Source organism: Cyprinodon variegatus, unplaced genomic scaffold, assembly GCF_000732505.1.
Source record: "Cyprinodon variegatus isolate N-32 unplaced genomic scaffold, C_variegatus-1.0 Scaffold235, whole genome shotgun sequence".
In the NCBI taxonomy this organism is placed as follows: Eukaryota; Metazoa; Chordata; class Actinopteri; order Cyprinodontiformes; family Cyprinodontidae; genus Cyprinodon; species Cyprinodon variegatus.
The window spans coordinates 273,381-290,669 of NW_015150688.1; the positions used below are offsets into that span (position 1 = coordinate 273,381).

Here is a 17,289-nt window from a genome sequence, read left to right on the forward strand (position 1 = left end):
GGGATCATCTGGGCTCCTCCTCCCTCTATTAAGGACATTCCATCCCAGTGCTGTGTGTCCAAAGGCCGTAAAATCATCAGTGGCCCTTCTGGAAAGAGGCTTCACAGCATTTGATGCAGGTCCAGCAGGTTCTGCAACAGCTTTTTCCCCCACTGCCATAAGACTGTTGAATTGTTGAAACTCTAATCAAATTACAAATCAAGACTCTTCATCACACTTTTAAACATAACATTTGCAATATATGGTGATTTTTCAAATCCCTTTAAATAGAACTCAACTCAGTGTTGTACTGCATTTTGCACCTTATTTATTGATTTAATTTGCACTGCTCTGAAACGTATCTGTATCCATATCATTCTTTAAACTGGTCTTTTCTCCTACACTGTTTACTTTTTGATCACTGCCGTACTTTATAAATGGAAATGTTATTTTCACTGCTAAGCTGCTCTGTTAAAAAGTTGTATACATTGAACACTCTGTGTATACAAAATGACAATAAAGTTTGTCTAAGTCTATTTATCGCTGTCTAAAGAACTCAGACAGCACTGATACAGATGTAATGCAAACAAGACCACAGATGAACAATGCTTCAGTGCTCAAACTGAACTCTAATGCTTTGATTAATATCATCCTCTATGACTGCTTTCCTTTCTGGTACATGACTGTCCCACTCATTAGTGATCAGGTTCATTTTGTTTTCACTGTTTGAGAAACTAAGATCCCTTAGTGAAAATTTCGGAACAGGCAAACAGATTTCAACCTAGAGAGACTCACATAGAGTAATGCTGCGATTAGTAAAGTTTTATTGACATGAATGAAAAAGGTTCTTTGGCACTTGGGTGCCGGTAGAAGACTTTGATGCCATGAATCGACATTCGCTTGGAGGAGTATCCTAAGACAAGGTTCAGAGTAGTATTTCGCAGGACTGCCAGTTGAAAGTGATTAAAATGTTTAATTGAGTTAGTAACAGGGTCTGTACTTAATTTAAATTTAATTCAGTTTATTTCTATTGCACCAATTCAAAAACATGTCATATGAAGGCACTTTACAAATAAATCTAATTTCATTTGAAAGCTATTTATAGTAAATGGTAAATGACCTGCACTTGTATAACACATTTTCAAATCAGGAGACTTGACAAAAGCTTTTTACACTATATTTAGTCATTCACTCATTCATGCACACACTCACACACTGATGGTGGCAAGCTAAGCTGTAGCCACAGCTGCCCTGGGGCTCATTGACAGAAGCGCAGTGAGCCTCTGGGCAGCTGTATATCCACAAAATAAACCACCTTTTAATTCAAAACTTTTACATAATTTATATATATATATATATATATATATATATATATATATATATATATATATATATATATATACCGTATATAATTTTTAGTCAAACTATTTAGGTTATTCGACATTGGATGGTTGAAAGTTGTAATATTTTAAATTTTTTCGTTTTTGGAAACTCCTTATATTTTACGCACAGTTCATGGAAATGAATTAAAGCGCAACTCCTCCACTAACATTCCACATCGGGAATCATATNCAACTCCTCCACTAACATTCCACATCGGGAATCATATTGTCGGATAAAAATCAAACATATTTTAAATTCAGGCTGCCTTCATAAGGTCATTGTGAGTGTATCCTGCTGTTGAAGCAGAGTTATGAGCCCATTGACCTCAACCTGGTGTATTCTACATGTACAACCAAGCAAATTCTTCTTCTCTGACTTTACTTCCAGATAGACAAGTCTGATCAGCACCAAATCTCTAATGGGCTGAGTCCGATGTCGGGTTTTTGGTCGTACAATGTGAGCAGATCACATTAGAGCATTGGGACACACAGCGTGTGAACAGATATCAGGAGCTGCGAAACTTTAAACCCTGCACTGTCAGCGTACAGTTTGAGCTGCATCTGAGTACAAACATTGAAAACATGCCACAAGTGTGCCTGTCTTTAGATGTCCATATTGATTTGAAGTACTAGGATCGAGCCATGGTTTTTAAGCTTGAATATTCCAGGTAGACCAACTCCTGTGATGCCGCTTGTGTGTCAGATTTATTGACCCAAAGCAGGGCTCTTAAGATTTTAGTATGTTTTTAAGAAAAAGCTATTAATTGTGTTAATTATTTCAAGCGTTAAATTGTTTCTAATTGATGAATCAAAATGAACAAGTTAAAGTCCTGCCCCAAATTTTGTCACACTGCAACTACAACGTCTGCTGCAGATAACGCTGTGCATCATCCGCACGGTGACACCTGTTTGTGATCCACGAGTCGTCATCCTTGTGAGTGAGGCACAACATCACTGAGAGTCGCCAAACTCTTAATGCTTGCATAGTTCAGGGACGGATTACTCATACATTAAGGTTTTATAACAAGCAGCGCTTAAAATAACAGCATTCAGGGAGATTATTACTGGATAAATAGATAGAATAATAAATATGAACATTTTCTCTGCAGATTACAAAATATTTGAAAAATATGAGTGTTTTTCAGAAAATTTTAATCTTTCAGGTGCCTTAATATCTTTGTTCTCCTGATTGAAGCTGCGGTGGAAGAAATAATTCATCTGGGAAACCGTATAACAAAGCTAAGGCAACAAGCACTTATGTTATATATAATATATTAATAATAAAACAATAATAGAGTCTTTATACACACTCATACTGCTGATAGCAGGGTGAAGTAGACCAGTTTCCCAGTACATGATGCTGGCGGGGAGTCAGCAGGGCAAATTCATGCTTGTGTGTCGCATATCACAGCAAGCCGGAAGAAAAAAGAGGCAGGAAGACAGAGGGATAACAGCAGGGCTTTACATGCAGGCACACAGGCATGTTCACCAGAACATGGCAATACAGATCAGCGTTTAGATTCTACCATAAAATGAATGTAGTGCTTTAAAAGCCACTGCTATCTTCTCACTCCTCCCCCAAAATTATTCTGGTTTCCTTTCACACGGGAAAAACGATCTAGAAATAAGTACAGATTTCTTAAATTATGTGTATTTACCCTTAATTTGATTAGGTAAATAAGATAATTTGCCTATGTAATTAGTATTTTTATCCTTAAAATAAGATATAAAGATGATATGCACTTGAAATAAGACAATGCGATTGTGTTTCCTTATTTTAAGTGTAAATTGTCTTGTTCCATTGGCAAAATGTCTCTTTTACCTCCTGAATCCAAGAACAAATGCACTTATTTTAAGAAAATAGGACTTATCTAGATTTCGTTTGTCATTAAAGATCTACAAATGTTACCAAACTGCACAGATTATTTGATAAAGAATATACCACCATTTATAATAAATGAAAAACCTTCTGCAGAGCTTAATAGTTTTAACTTCAAAGTTGATCTGTTTAAGCCATACTGTTGTACACGCGCACATCTTCCCAGTTTTTATTGAATCATTACACTTGCCGCCTAGAAAGCCAGTGGAGGTTCAGCTATTTGTCAGCGGGGGCTTCTTAATTACGACATCTGAGGAAGCGGGTCGGAAAAGCCCCCGGAGGGTCGAGACACACTGATGTGAAGCCAAGCTGTCAGGGCAGCAGAGCGCCCAGAACTTTCCAGCAGAGCGGAGGACCGGCCTATTTAGGTTATTGTGATTCAGGATATAGTTCCCGTCAGCTCTGACCCTAACCTCAGAACATCCTGTTCTAACAGATTCCTCTTCACTTCTATCATTTATTTCATGATAGAAGTGAAGAGCTTCCTTCTCTGCTGCCTTGTTGTGTGTTTTTTGTTTTTTTTTGGAGGTGTTGCTCTGACTGCTCTCAGCTGGTTGAAGGTTGCTTGAGGAGATGAATATTGTCCTCATGGTGATCTCATTTTTGTTTGCTCTGAACGGAACAGAAGGAACCAAGAAATTTGGGTGGAAGGAAAAAGTCTTTGATTTTGATTGATTGACTTTATTGATCTCAGAGTGGAGAAGTTACATCAGGCCTATAGTTAAAAAAAAAAGAAGTTGATCCAAAACGTTTGTTTTAAACCCAAAGCTTAAAGACCCTGACCCTTATCCTGCAATATCTCTTTATTACTTTACATACTCAGATGGTTTTCTTCTTAAATCCAACTGTGAATATTTCCTCTCTGTCATGGATGGCTAATGACATATTCTTTAGTACAATTATAGTGATATTGATTGAGTTTTAAGAATAATTAGGTCTTTTGAGCGCATTCGTGCTCCTGGTACTGAAGGCCTCTCTCTGCAAACAGAACACATCCACACATCTGTGATCCATTTCTCCCTCCATCAGATGAGTCTCTTACGTCCCCTGTTACCTCTATCCTAGTCTCATCTGTCCGCTCATTTTTTATTTTTTCATGTGTCAGTGGGTTCAGAGAAAGGAGTTCATGCGCACCATCAAGGCAGTAGCGTTGCTATGCAATAAAACGCCACAGTTGATCCGATCTAAATTATTTTTGTTTTGTTTAGATATTTTGAGCTTGGGAAACATATTTTCTACATTTAATGCACAGAAAATGTGTTGAAGCTGTTTAGCTACATGAAGCATAAACTTCATTCTTAGTTGTTGAGCTCCAGCTGTGTGGAGGCATAATTTTCTCTTTAGAATTGCTTCCGGTTTACTGAGGTTCAGTGCATTTGTAACAATTAAAGCACATTGTTGCAGATTAATCAGTGTTGTCTGGTTTAGTGCCAGTGTATTTTATCAGGTGAACCTGTAAAACAAAATATGCCATGACTTTTATTGCCCTTCCAAAAGGTTGGGCTGCCTCTAAAGAAATAGGATGGACAGAGGAGCAAACAGAAGCAGAGCTGACTGGCTTGACAGAGATCTGGAGACGAGCAACAAGCTGTGTTTCAAAGAATCTGCAAACATAAATACTAATAATAACATTTATATATCTTCATTTTTTTGTCTCATGCTAATCCAGTTCTATAGGCAGATTGAAAATGTATGATTGTTCCAAACAAAACTTTTCCCTGATTTGAATCTTTCTGGTGTTTTGTTGGTTTAAGAACATTTCAAAACCAGATATTGGGGATCTGTTATCAGCTGCTTAACAGACCTTTTGTCGACCATCATGCTCTTAAGTTTATTTAAAACTTATGTTTTTGAGATAAAATTTTTTTGCTAATGGAATAATTTTCAACATGAACATGAAGACAAAAATCTAAATATTAATACTTTACTAATACTCTAAATATTAATACTTTATTACTTCATTATTACTGTTTTTAACCCCTTCAACTGTACTTGTCTTTCAATCGATAATGCTGAATCAGTGTCTGGTTCACATTTCTTAAATTTGTTATTTTAGCATTAATGATAAATAAAAAAAAAAATCAAATATCTTATTAAATGTGATCTGCTACTGATCTACAAACTGACCCATGTTGGATTAATTTTTCCACTATAGCAAACCTATTGAAAAGAAACACAAAATCTATATTCATCTCATTTCTAACATAATGCATTTTTCCTGTTTTGCAGCATGAAAACTGCTGAAGCTGCGGCCGACCCAGAGTGAACCGTCTGATCAGAACCATCTCATCGCATCTATTGGGGGAAATTTTCCCAACTTCCCTTCTTTCAAATCTCCCATTCCTGTTTCACATTTCCTTTTACTAGTTGCTCGTTTTTTTCTTTTATTTTAATGGCCTGGATGAAGATTTTCGATTTTTTTCTTTATCTTCCTCTCTTTCTTTGCCAACAAGACCAAAAGCAGATGCCAAACTGACTGTGTTAAAAGAGAAAGCAAAAAACAACAACTAATGGAAAAACTTTTCTCTACATAATCAAGTATTTAGTCAAACCAGCCTCAGCTCCTGATTTATTTACCAACATAAACCTTTAAGTCATCCTCCCTTTACAACCTCTGACATCATATTTATTTGCTTCTGACTGCGCAGTGTTCGCTGCTCTTAGTGCTAAAACTGCGTGATTTCTCCTGCCAAGACCATAATCAGTGCATTATTGGTTCAAAGTGCTTTATAAACCCAGTGACAGAGGAAGCGTGTGTTGAGCAGCGATAATTCTCTGACTCCGTCTGAAGATTTTATTTTTAATCAGAACGGCGTTTTGACTGACGTTTAACACGAGCCACGTTTGACCAGATAAATCCACAACCGCCATCATCATCGCCGCTGCTGCTATCTGAGAAGCTTAGACGTACACTGTCCTCTCAGTCTGCGCTGTGAAACACTTTGCCTATCTCCTTCTTCCAGTTGCTTACATCAGAGAGGCCTCTCAGCCATTGTCGTCTTGTTTCTTCCATATGTTGAGCTCGATTAGCGACGTTTAAGCCCCCTTTATCAAGTCCCAGTGAGCTCTTGACTACTCTCCTGTTTACTTTAGGAAAATAATGCAATTTAAAACCTTTCACTCTACTCGTCTTTCTAGATAAAAGAAAAACAATTTTTTAAGCAAAAAAAAAAAAAAAAAGAGCCAAACCTGAAGCCATACTGAACACCAGCCATACAGATAACTTTAACATTTGCAAAACTCCTCACAGCATTTTAGCTTTTCGTTTTATAACAAAGTGATCTTCGTCATCTTGGTGCACGCAGACACACGTTCAGGGAATCCATGAGGAAACTGTTGGTTCCTCCGTTGGGGTGAAAGAGGAGCCTCTGTGATTCGTGTTTTTTTCTAAGGCATTTTTTCTAGTCTGCGGCTTTGAATCGTGGCAGCCACGGTGACCACGTCTAGTTCCCCTTCTACGTCACGTGTTCCTCTGCATTGACGGATGAATCCAGACAGTTTCATGTCTGTTCTGTGGGCAGAACCTCGCTGCCCTGCTAGAACCGGGCCCAAGCCCTCCTTTGTTCTCTTCTGTTGGGCCAAGCTAAATTCAGAGCAGAGACACTCGCGCAAAGGAACTGAACGCACATAGATCTGTGCTTTTTTGTTTTGTTTCTTCGGTTCCTCTAAGTGGTTACCTGCTTCCGTTCTGAACGATTAGATATGCCAGTTTAACGGACTGATCTGCTTCTTCCAGAACGTCTTTCCTGAAAGTCTTGAAGCTGCTTAATGCTGTTCCTTTACCTTATATTCATTTAGCACCATCAGAGCTCACAGCTTTTTAAATCCCGTGTTTAGACCAAACCTCTAAGCATACACACCTTTACTGAGCCTCGTTCTCCAAGTTCTTTAGTAGAGCTTATTATGGAGATTGAAAGAGTGATGTAGAAAACCCACAAACTGAAGAAGCTTGTGCCAAATTCGATCTCTGAAGCTGCCACCACTGTTGTTTACAGACTCTCAGCCTGAAGCTACATTGTTTTCTTTCCGTGTCTGATTAGTATATTTTCGTTGGATAACAGAAGTGCCAAACTCCCGGAAGAACAGATCCAGCATCATTTGGTTGGAGCGATTTGAAGTTTACATACAACGCTAAATGTTTACAGTCCACCGTTTCCATAGCAGCTTCTTACGTGCCAAACAGAGCTTCTAGAAGCGGCGTCCTCGTCGGTCATTCTGTTCAGAGTTTACAGTTTTCCTCAAACTCTTTTTTGTTTACAGTAAACGTGTAAATACTGCCACTCTGAAACAGTCTGAGTTTTGGCCAAGAGGAAGAAAATGCCACTCTGAGAGCTGAGGGACCCTAACTGATTATCCAGACCCCAGTGCCATTCGACAAAGTGGCTTTGTGTTGTTAACGTTGGCTGGTTACAGGGCCTACACCCCTGATGGACCTCAATGTTTACACAAACTGCTATTGGATCGGTTTGTTTGCATAGAAATGTTTACATTCTGATGAACGAGTGAAATGCCAAACACATTCTTGGATCAGCTGCTGAACGGCACCCCAACGCCGTGCATCTGAACTGAAAAATTTTTCATCTCAAAGGTTTTGACACTTCAGAGGGCTGCCATCTTGGAGTTGGACTCTGATTTTTTTTTTCCTGAATCCCGACTGAAGAACCTAAACCCAGAACAATGAAACCCACGCTGTCAAAAAGGAGGATTTCCTCCTGTGTCATCCTGCTGCTTTTACTCTGCCTCCCCGTTTTCCCCCTAACAATTACCGTGAAGCGACGAGGTGGCGACGGCGACCAAAGTACGCTCGATAGCACCAAAGGTTCCGCTGGTAAAACGAGCAGCACCTTGTTCCTTTTGACGGGCTACAAGGCCGCACCCTCTGGAGGATCCGAAGTGGCACTGAAAGCGGCCGAGATGGAGGACGATGATGATCCGCCAGCGGTGGCTGAACTCCCTCCGAAGCCCCTCCCACAGAGGATGTACCCACGGGACGTGACGGAGAACCCACTGAGGCCTCCGCTCAGTGGGGCCCAGGTGGCACCCCCACTGGTGGAAGGGGAAGTTTGCAGGTACAAACATCCTGTAGTGTAGTTATTTTAATTTATGTCAAATTTGATATCATTGCACATTGAAAAAAATATCAAACACATGTAAATTAAGACAAAAATAAAACTGTTGAAAGGTCTAAAATAATTAGTTAGTCCTTTTAGGGTTTGTTAACCATCATCTCAGAGTGAAGCTGATGAACAATTTGAAGCATCCAAATAAAGTCCAGTGACCTCTAAGCTCTAATTTGAACCTATTTCCCTGAGTATTCTTAAAGGTAAGGAAATCACATAGTTAGGTGGGCCCACACATGACAATGTTCTTTTGAAGAAATAACCGTTAATTTATAATTAATTATATCTATATCTCTGCCAAGGAGGTTATGTTTGTATGTTAGCAGGATAACTTGAAAAGTTATGAATGAATCATAAACATTCTGGCATTTTGTCTTTCAGCCAGCTGGCCAACAGTGCAAAGATGCACAAGAAATTGTACTTTTTAAAAATTCAACTCAATGTAGTTCAATTATATAGCTCCAGTTCACAACACATCAGCTCAAGGCACTTTAATCATACCAGATCACCCAGTCAGATTCGTTCACAGTAGAAAAAACAGCTGCATTGACTCGGCAGCAATCCCTCACACTGAGAAATTAGAGCCAATAAAGCTTAATCCTAAAAAGCAGACAGTAGGGATTGAAAATGCAGAAAAATCTAATCTAAAAAAACATTTTTTTTGTTTTCCTTTTTATTGAAACAGTGAAGAAAATTGTTTAAAACAGGCCATGTTTGCAGCAGTGACGCTTGGAGCGACTCCAGCTTCCTCCTTCGGCCTTTAATGTGTTCATCTCACTGAATGCCATAAAATAGAAGAACATCATGATTTTCCTGCAGCTCTCATGTTGATCCCACCAAAGCTCATATGCTGCACTGAGAGGCGTCTCGCTGTTGCTGAGCAACACATAATCAGCTCTAAATCAGTTGTCTGTTGGCAGGCCACACACTGCGACCACATTCAGGCAGCCAGAAGCAGAGAAAGAGGAAAGAAGACCATCACAGAGATAAAGAATTCATTAGCTTCAACTTCTTGTCTCTTTTTCATTTTTTTTCTTCAGGATTTCTGTTAATTGAATCTTATGATCTCAAACTTTTTCCCCAGGGGCTACTTCGACGTCATGGGGCACTTTGACAATACATTCAACTGCTCCAAGGATACGTACGTCTACTGCTGCGGTACCTGCCATTACCGGTTCTGCTGCGAGCACCGGAGGAACCGACTGGACCAGGAAACCTGCACCAACTACAATTCCCCACAGTGGGCCGACCCGCAGGTCCCCGTCACTGTTTCCTCTGGCAACAAGCACGACCCCGACTTTGAGACGCTGCAGCAGCAGAGCAGCAGGTCAGGGTTGGAACATGTTTGCCAACTGGAACCAAAATATATATATATATTATTAATTAGTTTAGATCACTGATATATTTTTTGTAATCTTCTTAGACCTTCAAAAACTTTATAAAGATTTCTCTTCTGCAGACAGATGCCAAAATGTCCAGGAAAACTCAGACAGGTACCCTGTAGTTGATCATCATCTACTGTATGCTACGCTTTAAGCTAACAGCATGGAGTGAATTTTGTTCCATAATTGTTACAAGCACATTCTGTTAGTAGAAATTAAAAGAATTGCATGACATTTTTAAAAATGTCATAATAAAAAAACGTTTTCAGGGTAACTTTTGTTTTTTTTGTTTAGGTTTTTTCTTTTTCAATTTTGTATTTCCTATAATAAAATTTTTAATTTTATATTTAACCCTTTATAGGGAAAGTTACTGTTTTTCATCACTTGCATACCACTAACAAATGGAGTCCCCCCGTCCCTCAGTGAGGTCTAGAAGCACAAGATCTATATCCACCCATTCAGCAAAGATACTGCTACTTGGCTGTACATCTTATTTTGGTATTTGACCAATTAGATGTGACCTTGAATGATATATTACCTACACTAGAAAAATTATCTAAAAAGAAGTAAAAATGTCTTAAATTAAGTCTATTTACCCTTGAGTTGAATTGGTAAATTAGTACTTTTACTCTTAAAATAAGATAGTTCGACAATATGCACTCGAAATAAGACAATCCAATTGTGTATACTTATTCTATATCTAAATTGTCTTGTTCCATTTGCAAAATGTCTCTTTTATCGCCTCAATTCAAGAACAAATGCACTTACCCACTATTACACTGATATAAATCTTTCCCATCAAAATATCAATTATTTTTTGTAACATAAAAAAAAGAATTGATAAACCACTATAAGAACTGATCAGAAACCCTGCCTTACTGAACACCAAATACAAACAAATAACATGTTTATCAGTTTAAGGTATAGAAATGTAAGAAATGGCCTTCAGAATAACACTTACAGACAGTGGGATGGTGTGTGAAACATTTGAATGAAAATATCTGTTAGAGATTTTAGAGCTGATTGCTCTAAAACAGAAGCAAAAAGCTTTAGTGATTCAGTCACTGGTGGAGAAACTGTAATGTCCGGCAACTGCTGAGGTAATCTCCAGAGAAACAGACAAACTGTAGAGGATCTCCAGAGAAACAGACAAACTGTAGAGGATCTTCAGAGAAACAGAATATGTTGAGGTGTGAGACTCACTTTAGGATTCAAATGAACCCTGGTGGTCTTACCAAACACCTGCCTGGGTGGGGAGGTGTACGCTTTACCCCATGGGGAGGGATGGAGCTCCCACTAACAAAGTGGATCTAGTACTGGGCCAAAGTCACATCCAACTCTGTGGAAACAATCTCCCTTATTCCAATCTAAAATATGAGCTCTGTTAAACTTGATCTAGTCCAGGTAAGCATGTCTAAAGTACTTTACAACCTGTTTGGATAAAGCTTGAATACTTAACTTATTATGTTTAGCTATTAAGTCGAAGCTTCGTCATATAGCCTCTGCTGTCCATTGTAATAACATATAAATGTAACATCTTTATCGTGACAGCTGATGTCAAAAGTTTAACTTCCCCTCTTTATGTGTCATATTTTAATAGTAAGCTGGCCCAGATTCTTGTTTTGTATGAAATCAGTGATTTAAAGTGTTTAGCTGAGCCGTTTGTGTTGCTGCTTCGTTGAAGCTGCTTCTTTAACACACAAAGTTCAGAACATTAAACTGAAAGCAACACTTTTTCTCTCTGTGTGTCTCTGTTTACTTTTCTGAGTGACTTCCTGTTTGTTTGTCCCCAGCACTGGTTATGTGATCGGAGGGGTCATCTCCTTCACGCTGGTGGTGGCTGTGGGTGTCAGGGTCGCCTTCAGCAAGGTGGCGCGTCGACCACGCAACAGAGAGGTCAACATGCCCAGGTGAGTCTGTCCCCGTAAAGAGCTGCCTCAAAGTTTGTTTGGGGACTTTTTCTAGTCAACATAAAAACAATAAAAAAAAAATGATGGATTACAATTTTCAGCCCCTGTTCTGGACTGAATTTGTTTTCCAGCACCCACCGCTTTTAGAACAGAGTGGGTGATTTGTGGTAGTAATTACTGAGGCGATGGATCAGGGAATTGTTGTTTACTACGATCACATTTCATTTAATTAAAGTTTGCCCTAAAGGAAAGTTAACAATGAGGAAGAAATGGCTATAACTGACGACAGGAAAAAACCCACTCTGTTTATTATGCTGTTGATTTACATAAACATAAGCTTCACTTGCAGCAGTCAGCAGGTTTCCTCTTCATGCTCTTATAGTTTCTTTTTTTTTTTTTCTGAACAATGATTTTTAAGCTTTATTTTTCCTCTGGCAGCTTGTTTAGGTGTCTGAGCTCCTTCCTCAGTGTCTTCAGACAGGACTGATGCTCCTAAATTATCTTATACAAAGAATATAACCTTAGAAATGATAAAACTTGGTGTTTCTTTTTTTGTATATCTTTGCTGTAACATTTTATAATAATTTTTACTCTATAATATTACATATAATATTCTGTTCCAATTTCTGACTTAGAAGAACTTCAAACTGTTGTTCCACAAAGCCACATTGCAGGGTTATCTAAAGTAACCCTTGGTACCTTCTCCAAACTAAACAGTTCTCTAGAACGGAGGAAAGAAAGGGCAGATGTAACACCAGGGGTCTCACCATGTCAGCCCTTAAGAACTGTAGTTTTCTACACATTTACATTTAAGACTCGCAGGAAAAACGGTCCGAAGGCTCCTTGACTAGCTGTGTTTCCATTCATCCTAACATTGTAATTACGAAAACACAGCGGGAAAAAAAAAAGTGTGTTTTTGATTAAAGTATTTGCACTTGGATTGCGTTAAGTTGGGCACTAATCAAATGAGAGTAGAGAGCAGAGAAGAGCAACAATAAAACACTTTAATTCACTTCCCGATTAACATAATCAACTACCAGATTTTACGACTCACAAAAAAGGTGAAGAAGACATCAGGAGGCAGTAATTATTATGAACAAACTTATACGCCTGTGATTTTAATTGCAATTCAAATTTATTGGGGAAACAGCAATTCTGAAATTGGGTTGTTTTTTTTATAATATCAAGAAGGTTTGCACACATTTATAACGAAAACACCTCAAATGCAAAAAAATATCCCAACATGATACTTGATTTTTCAAGATGATAGGTTGCTAAAAAACGATATTTGGAAAGAATGTTATTGGTTTGCCCTGCCTATTATATGCTCCATTGTTGGTTTAATGACAGCATCAATAAATGTTAGTATATTTACAAAAAGAAATATTTCATGTGGTTCTTTTGAGTAGTTTTGAGTAGTAATGATAAAAAACACATTGTTTAACTACCTGGTTTTTCAAAATAAGTGTTTTTAAGAGCAACATTAGTGTTTGTAGCAACTCGCTGTCGCAATTACAATTTTATAAAGAATATATATATATATATATATATATAGCACAAAAAAATCAAAATAACATATTAATATTAATATATTAACATATAGTTCATATCAGCAATTCAATGATTCTCTACCAAAGAGATCTCAGACAAATCCATACACAGTCCATCCTGGGTCTCCAAGGAATCCAGGAGGCGTCCATCACTGCTCTTTAGGCCAAATTTAGCTTAGCCAGCAGTGGTAGGCTGGGGGAAAAAAAAAAACATCCACTAAAAATGTATATACAAAAGCTTTAAAAGTATTACTTGACCAAACTAACAGAATTACTGTCCAACACTGATGACGACAATTACCAAGAAAATCTCTAAATTCTTGGAGAGGAGCGGCTGGAAAGGCCCGATTAAATCCAACAAGGCTTGCCGTAGAATAGCAAAGTGAGGAGCCACAGAACTAAAGACCCTTTATTGTTTTTTTTTTCTTCACATTCTTAACATTTCAGTTCATAAACACTAATTAGGTTAAAGACTGTGGGATTGGCAGAGGGGATTAGTCAAATTGTGCATGGGAATAACACATACTGCTGGTTAAATGAGAAACATTTAGTTTAAACAAAGAGGAAATTAATTTCCTTACATTTAGAGCAATATTTACATTTTAATTCCAAACTAAACAAAAAAAAACAAAAAACAAACACATCCTTTTTTTAAAAACTTTTTTTATATAAATAAATGAAACAGCTGGAAATAAGGCAATTAAATAGAAAAAGAAGCATATGTTAAATGATGGCCTCTCTTCACCTCTCCCTGCTCTGATCTACTCATCTTTCCTCTGCTGTGTCAGATCCCTGGTGGACATTTTACGTCACCAATCGAGCCCCGTGCAACAGGGAGAGAGGAACAACGCCGCCATGCTGACCACCACCACGTCTGACGGGCGCACATCCAAAAACCTCTACACCCCAGTCCTGCAAATGAAAGACAACCGCAGTAAGTGACAAAGCGGTTCGAGTCAAGCCGAACGTATTCACACCTTTCTGGAGGTGAAAACGCAAAGCAGCGGTGTCATATTCAGGTTACACAAGCCTTGGAGTCAGGCCTGCTCGCCGTGTCCCTGCTGACAGGGAGGCTCATTATCACTGCTGCTCTCCTGCTTCTAAGATCTCACTTCAAACTCAGCTGCAGTCACACAATTTGCACTTGAGGTGGAAACCATTTTGCTAGGGCTTATATGCCGTTTGACAGGAAAATAAAATAAAAATCATTTCATTTCAAGACTAAACAACACAAGTGATTTTGAATTAAAGAGGCAGTTGAGTGATAAGATTAGTTAAAAAGCTATTTTTACTACCTAAAAATATGAACTTCATTCCCAAAACCTCGTAAATAACCATAAATATTTTTGTTGAATCAAGTTTTTATTTATTGTTTTAAAGAATTATAATAAAAAACAAACAGCTATTTTGCAAAAGACTTCAAATAAGATCAAATTTGCTGCAAAATAGACATTATGTTAATATTTTTGCTTGAATCTTTTTTCTCTTAAAGCTCTTATTTGCTGTAAAGATTAAAACATGAAAATCATCAGAATACTCTGTGTTGTGAGTTTGACATATTGACCATGCATTTTTACCAGTTTTTAAAGGAAATGCACAGATTTTAGAATTAGGTAAACCTGACCAGGTTGGTGATTTTGTTTTCTGGTGGGAATCAGTGGAGGTGAACTAAGATCACAATGAAAACACATTTTCTTCTTTTCTTCTTCTGCTGATTTTCTTTCCTTCTCTCCAGGATTTGGTTTGTTGTCCAGAAAACACTTGTTCACATTAGCTCTGTATCTTTTATCTCTGAAGCTAAACAGCCTATAAGTCATTTTGTTTGTATATTCTGCTGATTTAGCAGTTTGATGCGATTCAGTGAAACATTGTGACCAATGAAACGGACAGAAATCGAATTCCTGGAGGGAAAGCTGTTTTCTCCTTCCTGTCCATTTCTCTCTCTGCTGCTGTCCCTTCTCTGTCTCTCTGCTGACACAAATGCTTACGCGACACACGTCTCTGTGTCTCTGGAGGTGTCGTCCATCAGTTTGTTGGCTCTCCTCTCTTTGCAGCTGGGAACTTCCACCACCCTTTTAACCAGCAGGGGTCTGCTTCCAGCCCCAAACACTCTGCTACCATCGGTAAGCCTCGTGGTTAGCAGCACGAGTCCAGCCCGGGCGTTGGCGAGCTGCCTGCCGGACCCCCGGCTCCCCACCCCCCTGTCCGTCTGTCTTTGTCGGTGTTCGGCCTGTCGGAACGCTTTCTGAAACCAGCTGCGCCAGTCTCAACACTGTGTGTGTCTGTAGCTTCTATGTGGAAGCTGTGTTGAAATTGGCCGGTTGTTCATCAGAGCCTGAGCTTAAAGTCTGTCTGCCCCCCTTCCTCCCGTCACACAGCACCACAAGCCTGCTTGTTCCTCTATTTTATCCCTCTGTGTCACAGTGACATGCGAGTGCGCTTACAGCTGAGCCCGGACGAGAGAGAAGGTCCCGCTGTGAGCGGACCGGCTCTCCGACCCCAGTCCGTTTTCCCAGGCTTTGCATCAAGAAAACAAAAAGCAATGCTAGTCATTTACCGTATCTAAAAACAGGTTTATCTATGTTCCATCCATGAAGCGCAGCAAACCTCCCCTGAATGTAAAGCAATGCTGATGAAGGTTCTGCAGGATGTGGTTACCATGGAGATCTGATGATAACGAGATCAGAGTGATTTCCACTGAACTTTTTAAGTTTTAGAGAGTTATTCTGAGCATCTACACCTACATGCGTTTCCTCTGGAATGAATTACACAAGAAGACAGCTGCAGTGATTAGAAGCAGCTCAGAGTCCAGATGTTTCATCAAGTGTTTGTAGATTGAAGCTTCAGGAGAGCATTATTTGTTCTCCATGCTTTAATTTAGGCTAATGGATTACAGGAAGGGATGCTGAGATTAAGAGAAAAATCTTTCAGAGATGTTCACATTCCTGATTTTAGCTCATTAATGTCCTGTAATGATCGGCGGCCATGTTTGGTTCCGGAGCTTTTAAACTTTTATTGAACCTTTTCTCCTGTTTCTCCCATTTTCCACTCTCTTTTTTTTCTGCTTAATGGCTTTATGTTTGTGTTCCCATTTTAACTGACACATTTTTACTGAACCTTTTCCCTATTTCAATTAATTGTATGTGTGATTTGACCTAAAGGCAATGGCCTTGATTGACGTTTTAATTACAAATTCGCCATTAGCCAACCTGTGAGGAATGTCAAACCTGGTAAGACCGTTCAAGAAGTTCAAACTTAAATGATTGAAGTATTATTTTTCTAACTTAAATTACAGTTAAGGTAATTAAAGGTAATTGCATAACTCACTTTCAAAAATTAGCTTTTAATTAAGTTATCCCTTATAGGCAGTGATCTTTATATAAAATGCAACTAATTCCAAGCTTTAACACATATTTGTAAAGTAATCAAGTTTGATATTATAACACTTAGGACCTGATCTTCAGAAGTTTTGCATCCTAAAATAGGTGCAGATGTGTTTGCACACACCTACGAAATCCTGAAAGAAGCTGCAAAGTGATTTGCTTTTGCAAACGACAAACAGTGTGCAAACCATTGTTTTATGTGTGCCTTCATCAATATGCACATCACATTCTAATGACTAAACACAAATTCATGGAGAATATACAACTGTAAACATGTACCGATATCCACAGCGGATCAGAAATTGTACTGCTGCTTTTTTTTGGTACTTCTAATATACATCGTTTTGGCAATATACCGATTTAATCCGATTTAATCTCGACATTGCAGTATATAGTGATATTGCAATGTATCTTGACACAAGTATCGTGACAGATATCGCAACACCCATGCAAATACTCACCCCTTTCTTTTTTTTTGTGTCCTGTCTGGAAATGTGGCAATAAGAATAATTGTCTTGATGCCAAAAAGAGCCCAACAGATTTTACTTTCACAAGTGGAGCAGTATGGCAATTGCCATACTGCTCCACTTGTTTCATGCATATAAATTGCTTTATTATAATTATGCAGGGAGTTTTACGGTTTATATGGACACTGCAATGTAAATAGAGCAGAAAAACAGAAGAAGAAAAGGAAAAAAGAAAAT

At 38.5% G+C, this 17,289-nt stretch overlaps 1 protein-coding gene across 2 annotated transcripts in view; it reads left to right on the forward strand.

Moving 5' to 3' along the window:
• LOC107089012 (protein shisa-6 homolog) overlaps nt 1-17,289 on the forward strand; it is a 61,334-nt gene that overhangs the window by 24,602 nt on the left and 19,443 nt on the right. The window contains exons 2-6 of one of the 2 annotated variants that reach the window (XM_015381517.1): nt 5,470-8,309; nt 9,445-9,687; nt 11,536-11,652; nt 13,991-14,136; nt 15,257-15,325. In XM_015381517.1, coding sequence (XP_015237003.1) covers nt 7,918-8,309; nt 9,445-9,687; nt 11,536-11,652; nt 13,991-14,136; nt 15,257-15,325 — 967 coding nt within the window. In that variant the 5' untranslated portion in view covers nt 5,470-7,917. The remainder of the gene's footprint in view (nt 1-5,469; nt 8,310-9,444; nt 9,688-11,535; nt 11,653-13,990; nt 14,137-15,256; nt 15,326-17,289) is intronic. The other variant, XM_015381518.1, reaches the window with a different exon arrangement.